We start from the raw sequence: 24030 nt of genomic DNA on the forward strand, positions 1-24030 counted from the left end.
ATGTGTGAAAGTACAATGAAAAACGGTTTCGATATTGTTTATTCTATATCTCACTGTCATCAAATGTTATATCATCAAATGTTTTTATTTTTTTAATCTATCATAAACATTTTCAGAAAAATTCTAATTTCTGAATGTAAATAAAGTTTACTACAGTCAACTGTATGACGGTAGTTGTAGTTTTTGCAAAGACGTTACATGCAGGAACTGCAGCTCCTAAACTCAATTTCCCAGAGTGCCTTGTTAGGGTATTGTGAAGGTTAGTTTGCTTGCTGGGAGTTTGTCTTTTTGGTTTTATAATCTCGGTTAAGCAACAAGAGTGAAGTGGGTTTTAATGTGTATGTGTTATTAAGTGTTTCCTATTAATGTTTACGATACGCAGCGTTTCGTATGATCATCTACAGTGGCTGTAACAGTGATATTAAAATTAAGTATCAAAAAGAAGCTTCACAGCATGTTTCCAGCTAGCAGATATTCACTGCAAGGTACAGTATACCGTTTTCACCTATGTCCATTATTGAATAGGTTCATATCGACACTGCAGTAAATGCACTTTCTGTAACGCGTAACAATATATAAGCCGTGCACAGAGCATGTAAAATGATTTTATTTTATTCATTGTATCGTATCAAACACTTAAACACGCTTTTTGCCATATCTTTCCATGTAGCATAACAATACAGTATTACATGTTTATTTGGTGATGATTTGATGAAGCACGTAATACAGATATTTTCACTACACAATAAAAATAACTGCACCTTCTAGTGGTGACTTTAGAATGTAGGGCAAAGTTCATGCGGCTTTGCCTCGGTGAAAACCTCTCTAAATGACTCCCTAAGTGACGTCACCGTCACTGTATGCATGCTCCGCAAAATAAGTTAATGCAATTTTAAAAGTACAACGTTTATAAGGTTTTAGGTTTAGATTATAGGGAACTGTTTGCTTTTGTTGTCGTTTTTGAAAGATTCCCAAAGAAGATCTGCACTTACAAAACCACGAATGCCACAGTAATATAAAGGGCCACCATTACTGTAAACGTTTTAAATTAAAGGTTATCGCCCAGTGAATAGGCACACGGTACGTAAATAGTTGTGATTCATTAACCAATAATACAGTGTAGCCAAGAAACATCTGCCTGTTGATGTTCTGTTCCTTTTTATATTGAGTATACTTGCACCAGTCCAAATGATAGTTGTTTGCTACCCGAAATATGTACGGTAGGTATCATCCTCCAGTGAGAAAGTCTGAAAATGGAATTTGTTGTCCATATTTTTTTGGACAGAAAACTCATGTTTATGCAGTAAATTATGGCTGAGAGTCAGCCTACAGTATACTTACACCAAATATTGTATCTGAACCCTAAGGAACTCTAAAAAGGGCTTTACATTCCAGGAAAACATATTTATGTAAAACTGACGTGTGCTGTAGTTAGTAAACCCTTATACCTTACCGAAAACCCTGTTGCTTTTTCTGTAATGCTTTTTTTACATTTCAACCAACAGATGTTGCTAATACTAGTGTGTAATAGAAATAATCAGACGAGATTAAGAAAACGTACATGTGTGCATATGTAAAATATCAGCTCCATGGCCTCGTTATCTCCATATTTATGAAATAGAGAGGCATAAAATAAAAATTGTTTTTTGTAATGTATTGGAAAAACAATTTCAGAAGGTTTAATTTATTATTGAGATATATATCCAGACTGTGGAAAAAGATCCTCTTTTAGAGCACATGACATTCACAAGCAAATTGAATATGTTTTTTTAAACGCCAAGTTTAAAAAGTAGCTTGTTAATTCAAGTTATGTTTGCAGTGAGATGAGTTGTGAAATATGTCTTTATGGTGGTTAATGAATTACCCTAACCCCCGAAATAAAATCTTGAAACAGCTTTACAGTTTTGTGCTGCTTTTCAGTTGATTTGTATAGATTTTTACTTAAATTCACTTTTAATGATACAGAGACATATGATTACCTTATTAAAAGGATAAATTGGTTGTGTACTGGTGCACAGCAGTCTTATATGTCCTTTTAAACTGTTTTGCAGCATGTAGATGTGTTCATTCCCTGAAGGCACTGCAAAGGGAGCTTGTGTCACCCCTCCTGTGTGCTTCAAGATGGTCCTCTTCCACATCTGCAGTACCTCGTATCACCTCACACTACACAGTATACCCCAGAGACAAGGACCCACGATGGGAAGGTAAAGCAAAGTCAGTTTTCCTGCTTTCTGATGCAATTACTGTAATTGAGAGCAGAAGGTTCTAGAACAGCTCTATCTCCCCCTTGCCTGCCTCTCTCTTTTACTTCAGTCAAGTTACTTATTTTTCAGTTATTTTCTTTAGATGCGGCCTGTTTTCTTTTCCCTATAGAGTTTGATAAAAACTATCTAAACTGGCAGCGTTCTGGGCTGAGGACAAAAAGAGAAGAAACTTTCACAGAAAATGTTTAATGTATTTGAAAGTCTTTACCCTTTCAGTCGATTGCATTGTTCATGATTAAAGTGCAGCGCCTTTCACGTTTGAATTTTAAAGGGGTAAACATGGAACGGTTTGCAGATGAAGCTGATGTAGTGATAGTAGGAGGAGGTCCCGCTGGCCTGTCGGCTGCCATCCGTCTTAAACAGCTGGCCAACGAGCAAAGCAAAGACCTGCGGGTGTGTGTAGTGGAGAAGGCCTCTCAGATCGGAGCCCACACCCTCTCAGGAGCTTGCTTAGAGCCCAGTGCGCTCACTGAGCTCTTCCCAGACTGGAAAGAGAGAGGAGTAAGTACTATAGCATTCTTCGGCTCAGGGCACATTTTTGTTATTTGTTAAGACTCTTTGAGGCAATTGGATAGATTTTGATTTATTTATTTTTTTTATAAATGACAAATCGCTTTTGTTTCAGTGCTGTGTATATGATGTATACCAAACTTGATAGTCTTCCCCAGCACTACAAAATTTCATCTTTGGAAAGCGGTCATCGTACACATAAGAAAAGATGGGTTACTCATACACATTTTTTCTCAAATTCGCATTTCAGAAATCTAGTTCCCTTGTAGTAGAAGAAGGCTTTCAGTAGTCAGTCGGCATATCAGGCTAGAACTTCTTCTCCTTTGCAATAAGCATACATTTCTTTACCACAGAATTTTATGACAGTGATGCTGGTTATTTCTAGTTCCTAAAGTGGAATTATAAAAGTTGACTAGTGCCTTTATTAAAACTTTCAGTTTTAATAAGCTTTTAAAGCTTTCAGTAATACAATATTAAAATTAATAGTTAAAAAATATAGGATCTTAAAATACCACATCGGCCTTTTCCTCTTTTTACAAATGTTCTTTGGAAAAAATTTGATACTACCATGCATATTAATTGTTACCCACGTTTCGAATAACGAAAGCCAACTTCGAAACTATGACGAAGCGATATGAAGAAAAATTTTGAAACCACTACCAAATGTAGAGAGTGAAGGGGAAGGTGTGATATTTATCATTTTATATTGAGTGTATGCATCATATTGCACTAGTATGGGTGAGAGTTAGCACAGAGCCTACAGGGTGGCATGAGAGATGTGTAATACAGTTCACCGCGTCTTGCTTTGTGCGATGTTTGCTATTGTGTGTGCTCTTTTTGTAAGAAAGTTTGTGGTTTAGGCTTCATCGTGGACCCTAAAATTGTTAAGAAAATGAAAATTGTGAGTGTGTTTTTGTGTAATTATACAAAACGCAAATGACGTGGTTACTGTGCAGTACAGTACTGTACTTGGGTATGATTAATGATGTCTACCTAGGTAAGCAGTGTTTTTTACTAATAAAAACACAAACCATGGTATGAATGTTAGATATTATTGTTTCTTTTGAAATTTGTGGGTGAAAAATGTAAAAGTAGGGGCGACTTTTTTTGGGTTCCAGAACGAATTTTAATTCTTCCCCATAAGAAAAACGGTTTCTAGAAACAAATTCTGTTTGAAAAAGAGGTACAGGTGTACTTCAATGTAAATTAATATAGTTATTTAAAACTATAACGATGTATCACGTATGGTTTGATTATAAAAGTGCAATAATAAGATTTTTAATCCATATTATGAATCTATTCATTTTAACTTTATGAATAAGTATGTTATTTGAAAACCTTCTCTGGTAAAAGAGAGGAAAGTTGCAAGATTTCTTTTTTTTCTACTGGTAATAAATTCTAACATGTAATACTATTCCAGAAGTGGATCTAAAATGTAGGATGAGGTTATTTTGTTTAGACTAACTTAATATTTTTTTAGGATATATAAGTACATTTATGTCCAACCTAATCTCTGTTTACCCATAATATATTAACAATAGATCTCTTAACTATCAACTACAGTTGATAGTAGTTCAGTAGGTGGTTTTTATGGAAGCTGGGCAATGTAATATGGTATCACAGGAGTGAAATTCAAGTTTTTACTGAAGAAGAGGGAGTACTATTCTGACCAGATATTTATGTTTAGTGTTTTATTATTGATTCTATTTGTTATGTTTAGGCACCTCTAAATACACCAGTGACAGAAGACAAGTTTGGAATTTTAACAGAGAAGCACAGGATCCCTGTCCCCATACTTCCAGGTATAGAATATTGGTAGTGAAATGATAGTTTATGATTAAATACAGAGCTGCAGTTCTAGCAACGTTTACATAATTCATTTGAAATTTGGTTTAAATATATTCTTTCTTACTTTTCCAAAACCTTTAGCAAATGTTAAATTAGCTAAAACCATATGAATCCTCCTACAATTCAAGGATAATAATTTTGAGATGGTAACATATATTGCACAAAGGAATTAAGGGGAAAATGTTCTTCTGTCCAAAAATGTATCTTTGTTCAAAAATCGAAAGTGCAAACATTCCAGAATAGCTGTTAAGGAAAAGTTTGTGTCAAGTGCTGAATTTCTAAAGCATTCAAGTTGGCAACTAGATTCAGGGTGTGCCACTTGTCAGTTGTGTGTGTGAGTCCCAGCTGTGACAGTGAATGGGATCGATCTCAGCGTCGGTGAGGAATCAAACTCGCAGACCGTGAGTAAGAACTCGGTTTGCTTGCCAAATTTGTTTAAATACTCAGATTTGCTGCTACTTTATACAGTTTGAAATCTCTCAGACCGTTTGTGTTTGGCCTCACCTAAATGAGTTTTGGCTTTGTAATGTATGGGTACAGTATTTGAAGAATTACAGAGACGTCTGTTGATAAAGATGCAGTTCTCACAAACTATATCTAATCAACATACCTATTTGTCGTGCAGCCATTCTAGATATTATAAAATTCAAAAGTTCTGAGCAAAGTTAGACCAACCCAGAGCACTTTAGAAAAACCGGGCTGCCTTAAGTGCAGTGTAAGCCGTGCCATAGTCACGCAGTCCTGACCCTGTAGCAATTGACGTTGTTTACTCCTATTGCAACTGAATTTCCTTTTCTTTAAAAACATAAAACAGTTTTAGCTGTGCAGTTTTCTTTCATATTCAGATAACACTGCTTCTTTTTTAGGCCTCCCAATGAACAACCATGGGAACTACATAGTTCGACTGGGCCATATTGTCAGGTGGCTGGGAGAACAAGCGGAAGCTCTCGGAGTTGAGCTCTATCCAGGGTATGCTGCTGCTGAGGTAACGTGCCGCTAGCTTTCATTTATTATAGCGCTGCAAATGAAATGGCTGGTAATTTTTACTCCACAAACACAGAAACAACATTTAAGAAAATGTATTCATGCTACTCCCTAAACTGTGCAACACTTGGAACGGAGAGGGGTTGTTTTCCTCTTGTTTCTCTTTAGCCTTAGACTGAAACCAGGGGCAGGATTTTTCCCAGCTGCTCTTCAAATAAAAATGGAGGTCCTTGTGTTTTGTGCAGAGAACCTTTGTATTTAGTTTGGCAGGTGGGCCTGTGAGAGACCGGTGGTACTGTTAGGGACCTTACAGGGGTGACATCAGCTCCCTGAAGAGCAGGTAGCACTGTGGCATTTCATATAACATCTAACAATTAACTGGAAAAGAAAGAGAGAGCAGTAGTCTGCTCCAGGGCTCAAAAAGGGGAGTTCTTCAGAGATACTGATAGAGAAGCCAGGACAGACGTGCTGACAGACCTTGCTTAAGAAGAAAGAACAGCCATGTCCTGGTCCAATGCTGGTGTAGGGTGGCAGAACCTGTGTTAACAGAAAGGGAGAATGTCCATAAATCTACATCTTCACCATTGACAAGACACCTGCCCTAGTATAACAAGAAAGGAGTTCCAGGAGCTGACAAGGAGAGAGCAGTCATCTAGGACATTACTGTTGCTTGCCACAGGAAAAGAGCTCCACCAGTAAGACACCAGTTATCTGCGACCACAAATTGGTTTTCCTCTCCCAGACTCCAGTACAGATCGAGGGATAAAAGAAGAGCGTTCTTTCCCCCAAGAAGGGATAAAAAATAATTTCCAGCCATGTTACTCAATACCTGTGATACTTTAAATCTACTGAATGTATTAATAAAGGATGTTCCTTGTATTCATGGAGCTCTCCAAGGAGAAAATTTAACCATAAATAAAACACCACACGAGAATGTGGTTAATTGAGGAACCACAAATCATGGGCAGTGTCAATAGTGACATGCCCTTACCTACTGATAATGCCCTTACCTTTCTGTACTAGTTGATATTCAGTGTTTGGTGTGTGTTTCTTTACATATACTAAAAAATATATACTAATTTGTTTTTTATAAAAATATAGGTTTTATTTCATGAAGATGGAAGTGTGAAAGGGATTGCTACAAATGATGTAGGCATTGCCAAAGATGGATCCCCAAAGGTAAGGTTCTACAGCATAGTACAGTATATGTGGAATTGAACCTTAGTTTAATGTATTTCTACATTTAATTATCTTCTGTTAAAACAGTAAAGGTAACTTGACTGCTTCCTAATGTAATAATGTTTATGCTTTGAATGTGTTTCAGTCAGGAGAAGTCTTGTAACATAGTAAATCAACCAGGAAGACTGTTTTTTACTTTATTTGATAAAGCAGCTGAAATAAATTTTACAATAGATCTGTGTATTGTAAAATGGATTTCAGCTTTGTTTTTTGTGAAACCTTTCGCACAGTTTGCCACTGTCTACAATCTACAAATCTTTTCTTTTACTTTTGATTATTGATAGGATAATTTTGAAAGAGGGATGGAACTCCATGCTAAAGTTACAGTATTTGGTGAAGGCTGCCATGGACACCTGGCAAAGCAGTTGTACAAACGGTTCAACCTCAGAGAGAACTGTGAGCAGCAAACATATGCCATAGGGCTGAAAGAGGTAATAGAATCATTTGAAATTCCCAGCTGGATTTACCTACACTTGTTTATGTGTCCTGTAATTAGAACTCCTTACAGGTAGCTCATTAACTGTTTGAATGAATTATTTGGGCCACAAGGAAATTGTAAATAGAAAAATCACCATGTTCTTTTATTCCGTGTAAGCCTGAAGGATTAATACATTATAATATTAAAAATTAATTCATTTTGATTTTAATTCAGAACGCTCTTGGAAAATGCAAATGCTTTCTTTCAGGACATTTTTATTAAATACTATAAGGAGTGCAAAAGCTAATTTGCAGGATATCCTCTAATGTTTTCATTTTCATCAGTTTGCCAGGCTGCAAATCCTTAACCCACAATAAATTAATTAGAAGAGAGCTTACAGTGGAAAAGCGAGCAGAAGTATTTCTAACCTCCTATGTCATGGCTAATCGTGTAAGGATTATTAATATTTACAACCTACTGTTCCCCTTTAGTTGTGGCTCATCAATGAAAAAAACTGGAAACCTGGCAGAATTGAGCACACAGTTGGCTGGCCTTTGGACAGGCACACATATGGAGGATCCTTCTTATATCATCTGAATGAAGGGGAACCATTGGTGGCCTTAGGATTTGTTGTGGGTATTAGAATATATATAAAGGAGATTTGTCCACAAATTTAAACATGCCCGTCTTTTGTCTTCTGTGCAGCTTAAGTGTACAAAATGCATCATTTTGTTTTTAATCTTTTATTTAACCACATGCATCCATTTTGAATGAGAATACTTTCAAAGATCACCCAGAGAATAGAAATTGATACAGTGCGGCATTTACTGTAGCACTCTGAGTGAAGTATCTTACTCAAAGTTACAAAAGCAGTTTTCTGTTTGTGATTTGAACCCTTGGGGACCCGTCTGGACCTCTAACCTTTACTTCACGCTGCTTCCCCTGTGCACTTCTAGGTGTTATTACCTGTGGGGAAGCTGCTGTCTACTACATCTGTGTCGTACAAATAAAATACAGTAGTACTTAATTTTGCTAACAGTTAATTCTGTTTTGTTCCACATGCTAATGAATTTCAGTAGAAATCCAATGTGAAAAAATAAAAAATCTGTTTTCTAGTAGATCTTTAGGAACACATTAACTGCATCAGAATGAATAACAAATCACAAAGGTGTGCACGAACATTTTTTGCAGATGGTTGCAAATTTCTTATGCTGATCAACAGTTGCCGTCAACCGAGTTGATCAGGGTTCTACAGGGATTCTCACATGCTAAGTGTGTGTGGTCAATTTTTGAAGCAATATATATCGGTATCCCATGCTTTACACTGGATTGCAGATGTTGTCTCGTGCGATTCTGTCCCGTTCCTCTTGTAGAGCTTGGACATGCATGTGCTTGTTCACGGTTATTGAGTCCTGAATGCCATGCATTTTTCCAGTTTATCTCACAAATGTCCAAAGGGGTCTAAGGCTGTAGGATAGGTCATTCACAACACAACTGTCACATTCTCGTCTTGAAACGTTACATTGTAATGAGAACAGCATGAGGATGCAATTTGTCCCATTAGAATACTGTTGTCAGGATGAGCCTGCAATAAGGTCGGTGAGCTCCGAGGATTTGATTGACATTCAACAGGTTAAATCACCTAGGCTCAGTGAACTCTCACTAATTACATACAAAGTAATGATAATGAACTAACTAGTGATATGACTGAGTGCTTATGTGCTCTATTACATGGTAAACCATGAATCATCAATTAAAGCAATGCAAAAAATGTTTGTTTTGATACTCCGTATGCAGTATTATCATTCAGAATTTAGAAATGTTAATATGCTACGTCTCTTTAAAAAAACATGAAAACAAAGCTGTTAAACAGGATATTGCTGTTGTCTAGTTCTTTCATACTGTTTAATTCACTCTGTAAGAGTATCATGTGTCATTAAATTATCAGTACAGTGGGGGGGATTTATAGTATCCTGCAATAAGGTGATTTTAGAGAATGACTAATTGTAGTTTTTAAGCAGCATGGAAGAATTTCATTTGTCTGTGAAAATGTCTGTTAACGTTTTGTTTGCATGTTTAACAAATGACTATACACTTGTTCAATAAACTAATTTACTATGTGACAGGTTGGCTTGGATTATCAAAATCCTTACTTGAATCCATTCAGGGAATTTCAAAGATGGAAGCATCATCCATCAGTATCCCAAACACTTGAAGGAGGAAGCAGAATCGCATACGGAGCAAGAGCACTGAATGAGGGTGGATTCCAGGTAGGATACATTTTGAGTAACATACCAAAGGAAGCCACATTATATTGGATAACTGACCAGCATTTTAGTTTTTCATTCTAGCTGTGTAGTTTATTTGTGTGAGCTGCATTTGTCTTTCAGTCTCTGCCCAAACTAACGTTCCCAGGAGGACTACTGATAGGGTGCAGTCCTGGATTCATGAACGTTCCAAAAATCAAAGGCACCCACACGGCAATGAAGAGTGGCATGTTGGCCGCCGAAGACATCTTTCAGAAACTTACCAGTGAAAACCTGCAATCCGAAACAGCAGGTGAGGCAGCCTTCACTGTTAATACAATGTGGACATATAGAAAAACAGTAAAAAGTAATGACGTTGTGTTTCTTTTCTTCTCTTCAGCGTGGAATAAACCTTTACTTGTTCCTTAAAAGTAATGAACGCAAAGTTCAAGATTTTGTCACGATTGTGTGTAAAGCCTTCGTGCAGACTGGCTGACCTAGTCTTTTTGAGATTGCTAACATGCATCACATTCTTGGAACATCTTCCTTTGTTCCATGTTTTAAGATCGTTTGAAGATTCACTGAACCCTGATCATATTGCCTTTAAAATATGAATTTACGGAGCCCATTATACTATTGAACTCTTCAGCTGTCATCGTAGCATACTCCAAATGTGATTTGGAATATCCTCACTGGGGCTATTATTTAATTTTAAGACTGCTTTTAGGAAAAACCTGGAGGATAGATCATTTGACACTAGCTTTATGTTTCTGCTTGTCAAAGACATTTATAAAGCACCTAATTTTCAGTGATTCCTAAAAAATGTAAACTCTACAGCAGTGCAACATGTATGTTCAACTTGAAAATGTTATTAATTATGCAAAACTAAGCTTTTAAGTATGTTATCGCTGTAGAAGGCACCATTCAGCTAATGTAGGTTGTTAAGCCAAATTGAATATCTTTACATTTTATCAGGTAATAGTGTATTATTAAATCCTTGACCTCTATCCACAGTAGGTATCCACATGAAGTTGAATGTACTTTATTTGTATATTTGTGCCAGACTACTGTTTCCTTTCACCATCTAATACCTCCACTGATTTATGTATAGTTCATTTTTTGACTTATAGATTACAGTTTATAATTAGTTATATGTTTCATAGGAATCCATGTCCATGAATATGAAGAAAATCTGAAAAAATCCTGGATATGGAAAGAACTTTATGCTGTAAGGAATATCAGGCCTTCTTTTCATAATCCTTTGGGACTTTATGGTGGAATGATTTACACGGGAATATTTTACTGGATCTTGAGAGGAAAAGAGCCATGGACATTGAAACATAAAGGTAATTGGCGTGTATATACACTGTAGAATATCAGGCAAAACATTGTTGTTCAGTCATTGTTCACTAATGTACATTTTCCTTCCTATGTACTATAATACTTCACTGCATATAATAAGTACAGGTGGGATTAGTATTCTGTAAAAGTACCCACTAGTCAAACATCACTGATACACTGAAATGGCTTAATGAAACTGCAAAGTCTGTTTTAACTGTGAGGATACCTTTTGTATGTTAACCCTGTTTAGTAAATACTAAGATAATAATTAATAACATTATTAATATGACATTAACAAGAATGAGTTGGTTTATGGTTATATAATTTGCAAGTCTTTTTGTTTTAGATGTCAGCTTTCTTTATTTTTAATTTAGGTCTAGACTCCAGTCAGCTGAAACCTGCAAAGGATTGCACACCCATAGAGTACCCAAAGCCTGATGGAAAGATCAGTTTTGACCTTCTTTCATCTGTGGCTCTGAGTGGAACCAATCATGAACATGACCAGCCCCCACATCTGACCTTGATGAATGACGGTGTTCCAGTGGAAAAAAACCTTAACATTTATGATGGACCCGAACAACGATTCTGTCCAGCAGGTACTTAAAAATATAGGAATTTTGGGAAGTCATAGGAAACATAGTGTAGTTCTGTTAAATAGTGACAGTTCATAACTGTAGGAAATGAGAAAATGCAGTTACATGTGATAGTCCTTGTTGGATCTTTTGAAATGTTTAATTGCTGCTAATGTCAATAAAAAACAGTACAGTATGTGGATAAATTCTGAATTACATTAAATTAGTAATTGATTGGAGACAAATTACCCAGTAGTTGGATATATTTCTTTTAGGTTAGAGTGTATCCTTAAAAAAAATAATTCTAACAGATGTTTGGGGTTAATTTGGAAAGGTATGGTGTTTTACACAGCTCTTCTTTATGCCTTTAAGTCTGAATGTAACAGTTGTGAACCAACAGTATTATTTAAATGTATAATTAATTGGTGTCATTTACATGAGGTTGCATGGTTGTGTGGCAAGGCAGCTCTAGGGTTCTGGGTTCGATTCTGACATCTTTCAATGTGGAGTTTTCCCTGTGTTTGAATGGGTTTTTGTCTGAAGCTCCACCGCCATTTCAATGTAAGGACCCCTCTGTAGTAGCTTTGTAGTCCACCAAACATTTTTGGAAGCTGCTGATCTTAACACAACACTGTAATTTAAGTCAAGAAGTGTATTACAGTATCTGAGGACATTACGTATTTATAAACATTTGAACTGTTGATGCTGTATATTTTAACATTTTTAATGTTCCACTTCTTTGAGGTAGAATTAGTTCTGTAAAGTTCATCCCATTGGTTTTTGCAGGTGTGTACGAGTATGTTCCTCTGGAAAATGGAGAAGGCATGAGGCTGCAGATCAATGCACAGAACTGTGTTCACTGTAAGACATGTGACATTAAGGATCCCAGCCAGAACATTAACTGGGTAGTACCTGAAGGAAGTGGTGGACCAGCGTACAATGGCATGTAAGCTTTTAGGGAGACCATTTAGGGACATTTTTTTTCCCAGTGTTAAGGGGACTTACAGTCATTTGGAAACATCATATTAAATACCATAATTTAGGTATCAAGAACCAAATTTGTTATAATATCAGACTCTGCTGCTCACAACAGAAATTTATAAATAGCTGTATATATAATTCTGCAGATGACAGACACCAGGTACAAGTTTTCATGACCTTAACCACATGCCTAGTGCCTGAACTGAAAGTTATCAAAACCAGGATCAGTTTTTCATTGTCACTGTAAATTGCATCAAGAAACTGATGTTCATTTTTTTTTAAAAGTAATAGCACTTACGCACACTAAAACAAAATATTACGTTAATTATACTTTAATGATTATAGACGAGTTGTAAAGAGCATTTGTCAGTTTTTATTTTTTTCAAGTTTCCTTATAGGTACAACAGACAAGAATGACCCATATCTTTCTGTTTATGTACCTCAGTGTTGAATAGGTTTTGTAACTTTTGTTACTGAGGTACCAGTTTCTACACAGCATATATACTTTCAAGTATTGATCAGGAGCGGTTTGCTGGATTGTGACTTATTCAATATACATTTCAGTAGATGCAGTTTAAACATGGAAAAAATATGGATTAATAAGAAGGATAAATGTGTAATCCAGAAAAAAATAACAATAAACAATCTTCCTGGCTCCTTTCACTGCATTATTTTCTTGAACTATTTGCATGTACAAGCTTTCTTAAATTAGAAAAAAAATATTGAATAGGAGGTTCACATTTCTTAAAATATACCAGTCTTGCTTAATTACAGTGCGATTACTTGCATTTCAAGTATTAAATATTACTATTTTAATATCAAGTATCAACTGATGCTAGGGTGGAATCCACAGACAAAACTGAATCTGAAACTGAAATCATTGCAAAGAGCATTGCATTTGAGTTTCCTTTGTTTCAAGTGTATACACAGTACTAAACATACCTGTGAAATTCAATTGTATAGCAGTGAAACAAAATACAAAAATACTTGTAATTTGGGTTTCTGATTTTCATAGTACACTGATAACATCACACTCATGTGAAACAGATGTTTTTTTATTCAGCCAACACTCTAACAACATAAGTCGTTATTATGTTTACAATGCCTTCACAAACTTTTTCCAAGTGCAGTTTTAACAGCAACTGTTCAACTCTTGCTAACTTGTATTTTACACCTGTCCCTAACAGCTCCTTACAAGCTTACGTGTTTTAAAGAAACATTTTAGATCTGAGGACCAGCACATGCACTGTAGCTATCAAAAGAAAATGTTGGTTAGTTACACTGAACCACTGGAACAGTGCACTTCTATCATAATTCACTGTGGAAAAGGGAAATTGTAGTGCAGAATTCAGTTCAGTTGCTATAAAAATGCACTATGGAAAAAAAACATGCTTTAGTACTTGTGTTGCTGAACACTTTCAGTCTAAAAAAAACAACAAAAAACTGGACACACAATTTCGAAAGGCATTATAGTTTTGGGGCTTTGGGTATATATGCAAGATGTTTTTCCTTCCCCCTCATTGCTGTTCCACTCTTACACTAATTTTCTGTGGATCCCATCTCAGGTTTTTCAGTCACCAACACATTCATAGATTGCCAATCTAGGATGGGTATCACAAATATAGAGATATAACTAGAAAACAAAGTATTTAAAAGTATTAGACACTTTATCATTCATAAAACAAAAGATGCACAAACCAAGAAAGACAAGGTTTCATTATGGTAAAAAACCGCAAAAAACGGACTTTAATCCCCCCAAAACATTTTTAAATAAGCACCAAAAAACAGAAATCCTAAATTAAGAAAGAATATTCATTCATATAATCCATTGTAAACCTCTTATTCCTGGTAAAGGTGTGGCAATCCAGTGCCTCGATGCCACTCCAGCACAGGGACAATTTAAAGACATAAATAAACCTAGCAAGCATGGCTTTGGAAAAAGGACCAGAGTAACCAGAAAAAATGGGTAGAATGCAGGAATCTAATCCATCCAAAAGCTGTGAGGCAGCAGCACTAACTGCCATGCCACCCACCAATCTGTATAATTAAAAACGTGCTCCCACCTTTTAAACATCTTCTTAAATATTCTTAAATCTCTTGATTCTTAACTACTGTCTTTTTGTATTGGTATTTTTTCAAATCCTTCCTACGAGTGATTTTTAATCATATCTATGTGGATTTTTTAATACATAGTTTAAAGATGAACAATTATCATAATTGTACTTGTTCAGTTACATTTTTTTTTTAGCTCTGCAAAGAAAAAAAACTTGCTGTTTTGCCTGTTTCTTTCATCGATGAGATATGCACCATTTAAACACTGTGAACATCAAACATTGGTGAAAAATGAGGACACAAGCTTCACACAGCTTCTTATCTTCAATAGGAGTCTTCAAGCAAACATTTTTGCATAAACTTTCTTTTCCTTCTCTTTTTCTTCCTTTACTTTTTGTTTCACTCTTAGAATCTCATTGCCAATTGCTGTTAAAAAAAATAAAAATGGTTAAGGAGTTTGGAAAGTACCCCAGAAGTTAATACAATGTAATAGGAATATCAAATACATAATATAATTTAAAAACATAAAGTGATCACACTTGTATGCCTAAATCTTCAATATTATAATTATATTAATAATACTGAATCAAATCCACTTAGGTGCTACAGAATGTTAAAGCATTCACAGAAATGCGCGGAAAGGGTTAGTTTTAAGGTTTATTGACTGAAATTTTATCTTAAGTAGTCACCGAGATTCTGCTTTGACTGATTAAATATGAATTAGTTTTTAAGTTGGCCATTGAATTTCAGTCCACTATTCCCACCCTTAAAATGCAAAAGTTAAATACACTAACCATCCATCCTTTCTCAATCCAATAAAGGTTGCAGGGGAGTTAGAACCTCTCCCAGCAAGCAATGAGCGCAGGGTAGGATACAGTCTATAATGTTCACCAGTCCACACACACTCGCACACCCTGGACAGGACACAAGTCCATCACAGGGCACACACAGACACACACACACCCTGGACAGGACACCAGTACATCACAGGACACACACAGACACACACACACCCTGGACAGGACACCAGTCCATCACAGGACACACACAGACACACACACACCCTGGACAGGACACCTGTTCATCACAGGACACACATAAACCCTGAACAGGACAGCAGTCCATCTCAGGACACACATAGACACACATACCCTGGACAGGACACCAGTCCATCACAGGACACACACACACCCTGGACAGGACACCAGTTCATCACAGGACACACATACACCCTGAACAGGACAGCAGTCCATCGCAGGACACACATAGACACACATACCCTGGACAGGGCACCAGTCCATCACAGTACACACACACATACACCCTGGAGAGGACACCAGTTCATCGCAGGACACACATAGACACACATACCCTGGACAGGACACCAGTCCATCACAGTACACACACACACACACCCTGGAGAGGACACCAGTTCATCGCAGGACACACACACACACCCTGGACAGGACACCAGTCCATCAGAGGACACACACACACACCCTGGAGAGGACATCAGTTCATCGCAGGACACACACACACACACACACACACACACACACACACACACACCTGGACAGGACACCAGTCCATCACAGGACACACACACAACCATATTGAGTATATATAGGCAGTATGACTGTAAGGTGCAAACATTAAAATATTTGAGGAATTGCAAATATTTTAAGATCTAAGGTAAGGTTTTGCTTGTATTGGAATACAACTCATTTACTTGCAGTCTCAGTTCAGTCCACTGTTGCCCTGATGCCAGAAAAGGTCTTATATTTTTTTTAGGTTTCCAACAAGCACATCTTTAGCAAAGTAAGTGATCTTGAAACAATAGCGAATTGAGTTAATGGAAGCCTGATAAGAAAAATAATGAGTATTTTAACAGTTCACATTTAAAAAAATAAAAATGGGACTACACTCACCTTTATCTTCTGGTGAGATCTCTTGAGCAGTTTTAAGATCAGCCTAAAATTATTGCAAAAGAACAGGTTATATTTTTGAAAAAAAACCTACATATGAAACAATACATTTAACAAAAACCACATTTTATGGAAAAACTTTACCAGTGCTTGAGAATATTCCTTCAATCCTTGCCATGCTTGAGCTCTTCTATACAGTGCTTTAGTATTTGTCTGGTTTAATTCAAGTGCCTATAGTGCAAGAGATTATACAAAAAATTATGCAGATACAACCCTGAAGCACATTCATCATTATTCAGCAGTCTGCAGATAATTGTCTCCTGCAAAAGCTGCTCAACAGTGACAGCAACATTCCACTCAAAAACAAAGATTTCTGAAATAAAGTATCTTTCATTAGTAGAACTGATCTAATGAAACTGAAGCTTATTTGAGTTAGTTATAGTTTAATCAAGAGCTTATTTAAATCCTTAATGTGCAATAAAGCAATTTGCTGTGGTGTCTTGATGGCAATTTAAAGTAATTTTATAAATCTATTCAAATGCTTTTCAAATAGATGTCAAACCTTGTTTTAGTTACACACATTTTCTTTAAATACTGACTTGTGTCTTCGATTAACATGAAACTGATCCCTTATTAAAATGTATTATTTATTAATAATGAAATATATATTGTGTGATGTTATGGGTACATAATTGAATTATCTACATCTAAGTACAGCCATCAGACTGTATTTGACACTGATAACTGTTGTCAATTATAAATCTTAACAATACGGAAATTCTTAAGCACATACTACAATCACTTTGGACATTCATCATCAATACACTCATATATGGTTAGGTTACGGTTACTCTGCAGTTTCAGTATTTTTTTAATTTGAGAATTCACCCTTATTTGTACTCTGTTTTCCATCATCCAATTCTGAATACCAACACACACTTCCCCGAATGCCTACCACCTGTAACTGGAGAATTAATCTTTTATGAGGAACTTTAAATTAACTTAAAAGACTTCTGAAAATCTACACCAGATCATATGTTCCGAGTATATACATTCCTGTTGTTTTTCATTCAAATAACTCATAATTAGTTGGTAAGGCAAGACCTACCTTCTCTAAATACATACTGACTATTCTCTTGGATATTATTTCCATATAGACTGTCATGTAACTTTGCATCATCATTAAGATACTTTCAGGGATTTGTCTTAATGGAAGGCAGATGCTTCATTTCATGTTCTAGTATTTCACGATCTTCTACATTTACCTCAGTGCAGCTGTCGATGGCTTCCTGCCAGAGTTGCATCTTAAGCTTACAGGCAGCGATGTTCAGAATGCAGCTCAAGGCTACAGGCTCAAGCTTCTTCTGTTCATTCTCGTCATCGACTACATCTCCACACACCTCCAGGTACCTTCAACAAACACACACAGTTCAGCATGACTGGCAGAAGTAGTACATTACTCCATATTCTGAAAATGCCTGTCTTATTAAATCTTATTAAAAGCCAATACCCTAGCTTCTATCAAGACATCACTGGATGAGATACTTGGACCAATTAGCCATTAACCACCAAATGGGCGAGATGGACTGAATGAACTTCTCTTGTTTGTAATCTTTCCCGTGTAACGCATTCTAGTACAAGCCTAAAAACAAGGTACGTATCCTTAATATACTGTGATATTTTCTGGTTCAAAATATTTTCATTTGCTCTCTTGGTTTATTACATAAATTAAAAACATCATAACCCTGAAAATGACCAAAGAAAAACTGTTGCCAATTTGCTAATTATTTCCAGTTACTGACCATAATAAAGCAATACCTTTTGTAATGTACGGTAGGCCTGATCATAATAAAAATAAACTATTTTTTATTATCAGACAGAAGGTATAATGTAAACCTTAATCTTAAAATGTTGTAGGACACATAAACTAGAATGAAGTATCAGAAATAATTAACACACCTTAGTGATTTAGAGTATTTCTTATTAGCCATCTGCCAGTTTTGAGATTTGAAGTAATTGTTTCCAATATTCTTCACATCTTCAGCAACAGACAGGATTTTGTCAACCTATATAAATAAAACATATAAATATAAATTAAACAGAAAATGATGCAATAGAAAACAAATAAAAAAAAGTCAAATGTAAAGCAAGATTGTAAAAGACTAAAGTGCTTTGTGAAGTCACCTTTAATGGTGCTATAATAATAAACTTTATTAATAATACTAATAATAATACCATGGAACAAGTAATAGGTTTATTCCATGCTGAAAAGAGAAGAAAGAAAGAAAACACAACATTTCGGGCGTGGAGCCTTCTTCAGATGCTCACACCTGAATAAAAGTGATGACATAGGAATAACAATTATCAAAACATTTAAAATAATCAGTATATCTGAAGCTCAATCTCTGTTCCTCAGACTATAACAGGATATATGTTAATAGCCTGCCAATTCCATTGAGTTTCCTGCTCTTCTACCAGTTGATGGCTTTTGTGATTCTAGCAGGTGTAGTAATTCTGTGTTTAGATTCCTTATTTTAGGTAAGAATATTTTGTCTAATCTCTGAGAACTTCTTGCGGTGTAGCAGAAAGAGCATCTCTGTCTGTTTCTCTTTACTGATGGTGGGAACACAGCCTGGTCTAACTAGTTAGCCAAGTTTGCCTGTGTCACACATTTTCTATAGCCAGGCTGTGGTCCCTGAACCTATAATATGTCAGGCTCCGCTTCTCCTTTTTGTCTCTCACTATGGTCACAATATTTGTCCAGCACGTATCGTCTTTTAATGACCAGATAAACTTGTCTTGCAGTGAATTTGAATTACTTTTTAATTTCATTTTACTTATTTTCACAGGCTTTCATTCAGAATTTCCAAAATCCTTTAAGAATGTACATTCAAATTTGTTATAGCACCACATAAAGCCTCTGACTGATATCCACCCACACAAAAGCAGTAGACTTATTTGAGATGCACAACAAAGTGAGCGTGTGAAAACAGCCTATGAGTAAAACGGATCCACCTCATCAATGTACCACTGTTACAATGCTGCAGCTTGTGTTACATGCAATTGTTAGTCCATTCAGCTGTTACCTGAAAAGTCGACGGTTCAGGCGCACCCAGAGACTCTAAGATTTATTGGGCTGGGTAGGCCAAGTGACCTCCTCTCATTTATAACTGTTCTTATGCTCAGCTCTCTTTAATAATACATTGGGACATTTTTAAGTTAGTTTTATCGTACTCAGTCACTCTCAGTATGTAATGCTGCTTTTTTCTCAATGTTCATAGTACAAAACCATGAAAATTTAAAGGGTAAAAGTCAGCAGACTGTACTTACATCTTTGAAATCAATATCCGAGTCCTCTGGAAAATCAGGATAGGTATCCCCTTCTTCATCATTTGGAGCAATTCCCCAGTCATCTCCTTGCTTAAGCTCCCCACAGTCAGCTATAACACAAGGCTTTCCAAGGATTCAAAGAAATAGATTAGGCCTAGGCCTTCTCAGACAGGATTCATCATCTGAAACATTCTACAAACTATACTGTATTTTCATTTGTGTAAGCCAATCAGCAGGGGAAAGTACTGCAGCAACTGAAACACACAAACACAGACAAAGCCATCTTGACCTTCTGAGGAAGGTAGTTAAGGTGAAAGTTTTGATAAATAAATGTATAAAAAAAAGTCAAACCAATGATCCAAGCACCTGCGGCCATTATGTTTTAGCTGTTAATTTTACAAAACAGAACAAAATGACCAGGCACAAATGGCAAAATGCCTGTTTTAAAAATACTGCAATAATTTGCTGCGGTTAGTAATAAGGTTCTTGCAACCCTCCTCCACAATTAATCACTGATCAGTCATTAAGGACATGATGTGTGTAATGGTTTACTCTCACTTAACAAAGGGATTTGAAGTCAAAATTGTATTTATATCATTTTCAAAATTTCATCACAATCTACAAGTTAAATCAAGGTTACCAAATAAGGTACCCACAAAAGAAAAAAGGTTTGGTCACTTGACTGACAAGAAAACAAACAGATTTGTATCCCAAATAAATAATTATTTACTTAAATTAATAATTTAAAATACAGGATAAGATCAGATGAGCAATACAGTGCAAATACAAGCCAGAGCTCATTAGTTATCATTAGAAATGCTATTAATGCCTCACTGTGAAAGGAAATACGTCAAGGTAAAACTTAGGACAGTTATAAATAGAAGAAATTCAAGAACACATTAAAAATGCTACCAGCATGCCATGGCAAATACACATGACAGCGCTTACTTTGAAGATGCAGAAAAAATAACTGCAATCTGCTTCTACATATTTGATCCATTTGATGCATATAATGCCATAATAAAATTCAGAATATTTATTTGCACAGAAACCTTTCAACAAAGATAAGGACACAAGGCATATAATGAAATTCTAACAGGAACAAAGTTGTTACTCTAGTTGTAATTTCAGCTGTGACAACATAAAGTTAACCACAATGGCTAAACCTCTACAGAATTAACAAGAAAAATGGTTTTATTAACTAATGTTCTCAAAAGTAGAATGTATTGAATTCATTTTCCATACCTTGACAGGTGCATCATCTTTAGTCTCCATTGCTTCAAGGATTTTGACCACACCCATGCCTTTCAATACTTGTCCAAAGACTACATGTTTCCCATCAAGGTGTTCAGTTGGTACTGTGGTGATGAAGAACTGAGAGCCATTTGTGTTTGGGCCAGCATTGGCCATACTCAGCAAGCCATCTTTGTCATGCTGTAACAGAAAAATCAGAAAAGACCTTTTATGATGAAATTCAATTGAATTCAGTTTTATTTGTATAGCGCTTTTTACAATGGACATTGTCACAGAGTAGCTTTACAGATTTCGAGGCCTGCACCCCAGAACAATCTATAAGTTAAACCATTGTAACCACATAAGGTACCGAATACTAATTTTCACCTTAATTTTGAAATGACTTACCTTATAGTGAAAGTTTTCATCTTCAAACTTTGCTCCGTAAATACTCTCCCCTCCAGTGCCATTTTGATTGGAGAAATCTCCACCTTGGACCATGAACTTCTTTATAACTTATAAAAAAGTACCAATGTATTATTAAAGAAATCACATTCAGTAATCATTTGTCAGTTGGGAAAGTTTTGTACATTATGATTAGAAAATATGGAAACATTAGTCGGCCAGAGCTCTGACTCTCAGTCTCTAAGCAACACAGCAGCCCTTAGTGTCTCCTGGGCGCTTGCAGGCAGGCAGGCAGCGTCGCCAGTGAGGGACGCATCTCTCCTCCTATCAGCACTGAACCTGCAGAAGAGGGATATTTTGTCTGCAACATGTTAAAAGAGAAGTTAGGTGGGAAGAGGAGTCTGCCAACTCTTCCTCATTCTCCTCTGTGCACAGTGGAGAGGTTCATAGCTGTGAGCCGAGATGGAAAAACTGGCTAATCCAAACCAGTTGGGTACAGCAAACAAATAACTGCCTTTTCTACAATTGTACAGATTGTTGTACAGTTCAACAAACTGCATTTTTACACTTTATACCTGTGTCAAGGAATGAGAATGTCAGTTCTTCCATCTGCAACTATATGTCTTGAATGGATGGTAAGGTTTGTAAGGTTTAAATATTAAACGAATACTCACTCCTGTGGAACGGACATCCTTTAAAATGGAGTGGCTTTCCAGTCGTTGCACCTATTCCCTTTTCTCCAGTGCACAGGGCTCGGAAATTTTCAGCAGTTTTAGGGACAACATCGGCAAACAGTTCCAGCACAATGCGCCCAACTAAAATGCCAAGGATTATAGTTAATGCCTAGAATGTATAATCAGTTAAGACATTTTAACCATGCAGGGACCATCTCAAGTTTAAATTTGAGACAAACCATTTGCTAAGTACTCAGTACATCTATTAAGGGTAAGTACATCTGGTCCTGGAGAGCCCCAGTGCACCACATTGTAAAGGCCAGCTACGTTTTAATGACTGTAAACACTTATAAGTTATTAATCACAAATGCAAATAGTATTAAATTAAGGGAACTCTTGTCCTAGAGGGCTTAAAATGTCTGCTTCAAGTGATCCTGGAACAATGGGTGACCCCAATCGCGATACCCTGGAACAGGTCCTAAATGAGGACATGTTAAAACTTGAACAGTATTGAAACACATATGAAGTCAAACCAAGCCCCTCAAAAACAGTATCGAGTCTATTTAACCAAATGACCCATTAGAAAATGCAGCATTATCGTAGTCCAAAATACCATGGAGTCTTCCAGACCCCTTAAAGAGAACAGCAGCTAAGGTCAAAACAAGGAACAATCTGATCTCCAAACTTGCTGGTACAACACGGGGAGCTGCCACTACCATCCTCAGGACCTCAGCTCTTGCACTGTCTTTCTCAGCAGCAGAATACTGATCATCACATACTCACAGAGTAGACACCCAGCTGAATGCCACCATGCTTATCACCACTGGAGCCCTATACTCCACCCCACTCTCCTGCCTCCCTGATCTAGTGAACATCACTCCTCCACATATCCAATGACTCATAATAACCCACAAAAAAGTCCAAAATGCTCTTCACCTGCCACTTCACAGAGACATATTTAATCCACCAAGTATACATCCGCGTTCAAGAAAACCAGTCTGGAAAAACCCTCCCTAGCAAGACTTCAATGCAGACTCCAGCTCGGATCGAGGAAGGGAATCACCTAATCACATGCCCTACCCAACAACCCTGTGGTTTTCACTTCTCAAGAAAAAAAGTGATCAGCTCTCACTTTATAAATAGTCATGGTCCATGTCTTGAACAGGAACAAAGCCCTCTGTGTTCCTGTGAGATGGAGCAAACTATGCAGCACATCTTAGAGGACTCCCCAATCCACAGACTCAGAGGAGAAAAACACAACCTCAACAGCCAGACCAGAAGTTATTGCTTGTCTCAGGGACTTGTCTCAACAGACAGTTGGACACAACCAGTAAAATAAGCTTTGCGAGATGAATGAACCGAATCAGTACATTACAGACAGGTACAACAAACGTGTCTGGTGCAATGCCTAGAGTACGTGTACTCTTTTTTTTTTGCAATTAAATGTCTATAGGTATCCCTATATTTCTTGTCCGCCTGGATGTATGTATACATAGATTTAGCTAGCAGTGTGCATAGTGTTCTTGAAAGCGACAAGAAAACACACATTTTAAAGAAGAATAAATGTTTAAATAATTACAGATCAAAGCTATAAAACAATATTAAACAAATCAAGTGCTCGTGTATATGTACAGTACTAATGTCCAGGAATATCTGAAACATGCGTCTCGACGATCGGCATGCAGTTTCTGTCGGTTAATAAAAATCCTTACCTCTCTCTCCTCCTACATCCACATCTAAGAAAGCCCGAGGGTTATCTGGGTTCATAGGTTTACTCTGAAGCGTGGGATTTGACATTTTGCCTATGGTATAATAAAGCAACCTCTTCAGAACCGTCCTTCTCTTATCCTATGTAGCCGGGTCGTGTGCTGCCAACAGACAGAAACACTACTTCCGCCGCAGAGCTGTAGGACATCCGGGGCCTTGACGCCGCGAGAAATGTTCTCTGGACAATTCCGAGAGTGAAGGGCGGGAGGGGAAGAGCAGACGTGCTGTAGTAGATTACAGT

General features: G+C 36.7%; 2 protein-coding genes across 2 annotated transcripts; one reads left to right on the plus strand and one right to left on the minus strand.

The window, feature by feature from the left end:
* The first annotated feature begins 224 nt into the window (after nt 1-224).
* etfdh (electron transfer flavoprotein dehydrogenase) lies at nt 225-13063 on the plus strand. The gene is made up of 13 exons (XM_088911570.1): nt 225-485; nt 2052-2204; nt 2536-2765; nt 4495-4576; nt 5489-5607; nt 6708-6785; nt 7130-7276; nt 7755-7895; nt 9390-9533; nt 9654-9822; nt 10673-10855; nt 11225-11446; nt 12209-13063. The coding sequence occupies exons 1-13, from the start codon at nt 455-457 to the stop codon at nt 12370-12372; spliced, it is 1863 nt and encodes a 620-aa protein (XP_088767696.1). The 5' UTR covers nt 225-454; the 3' UTR covers nt 12373-13063.
* ppid (peptidylprolyl isomerase D) lies at nt 12754-23924 on the minus strand. The gene is made up of 10 exons (XM_088911584.1): nt 23735-23924; nt 22023-22163; nt 21352-21458; nt 20956-21144; nt 19711-19833; nt 18340-18446; nt 17646-17790; nt 16525-16611; nt 16384-16426; nt 12754-14881 (listed from the first exon to the last, which is right to left on the minus strand). Exons 1-10 carry the CDS (start codon nt 23817-23819, stop codon nt 14793-14795), a joined length of 1116 nt encoding a protein of 371 aa, XP_088767710.1. The 5' UTR covers nt 23820-23924; the 3' UTR covers nt 12754-14792.
* Between the last annotated feature and the right edge of the window lie 106 nt (nt 23925-24030).

The sequence above is a fragment of the Atractosteus spatula genome, chromosome 1, assembly GCF_055471065.1.
Source record: "Atractosteus spatula isolate fAtrSpa1 chromosome 1, fAtrSpa1.hap1, whole genome shotgun sequence".
NCBI classification, from domain to species: Eukaryota; Metazoa; Chordata; class Actinopteri; order Semionotiformes; family Lepisosteidae; genus Atractosteus; species Atractosteus spatula.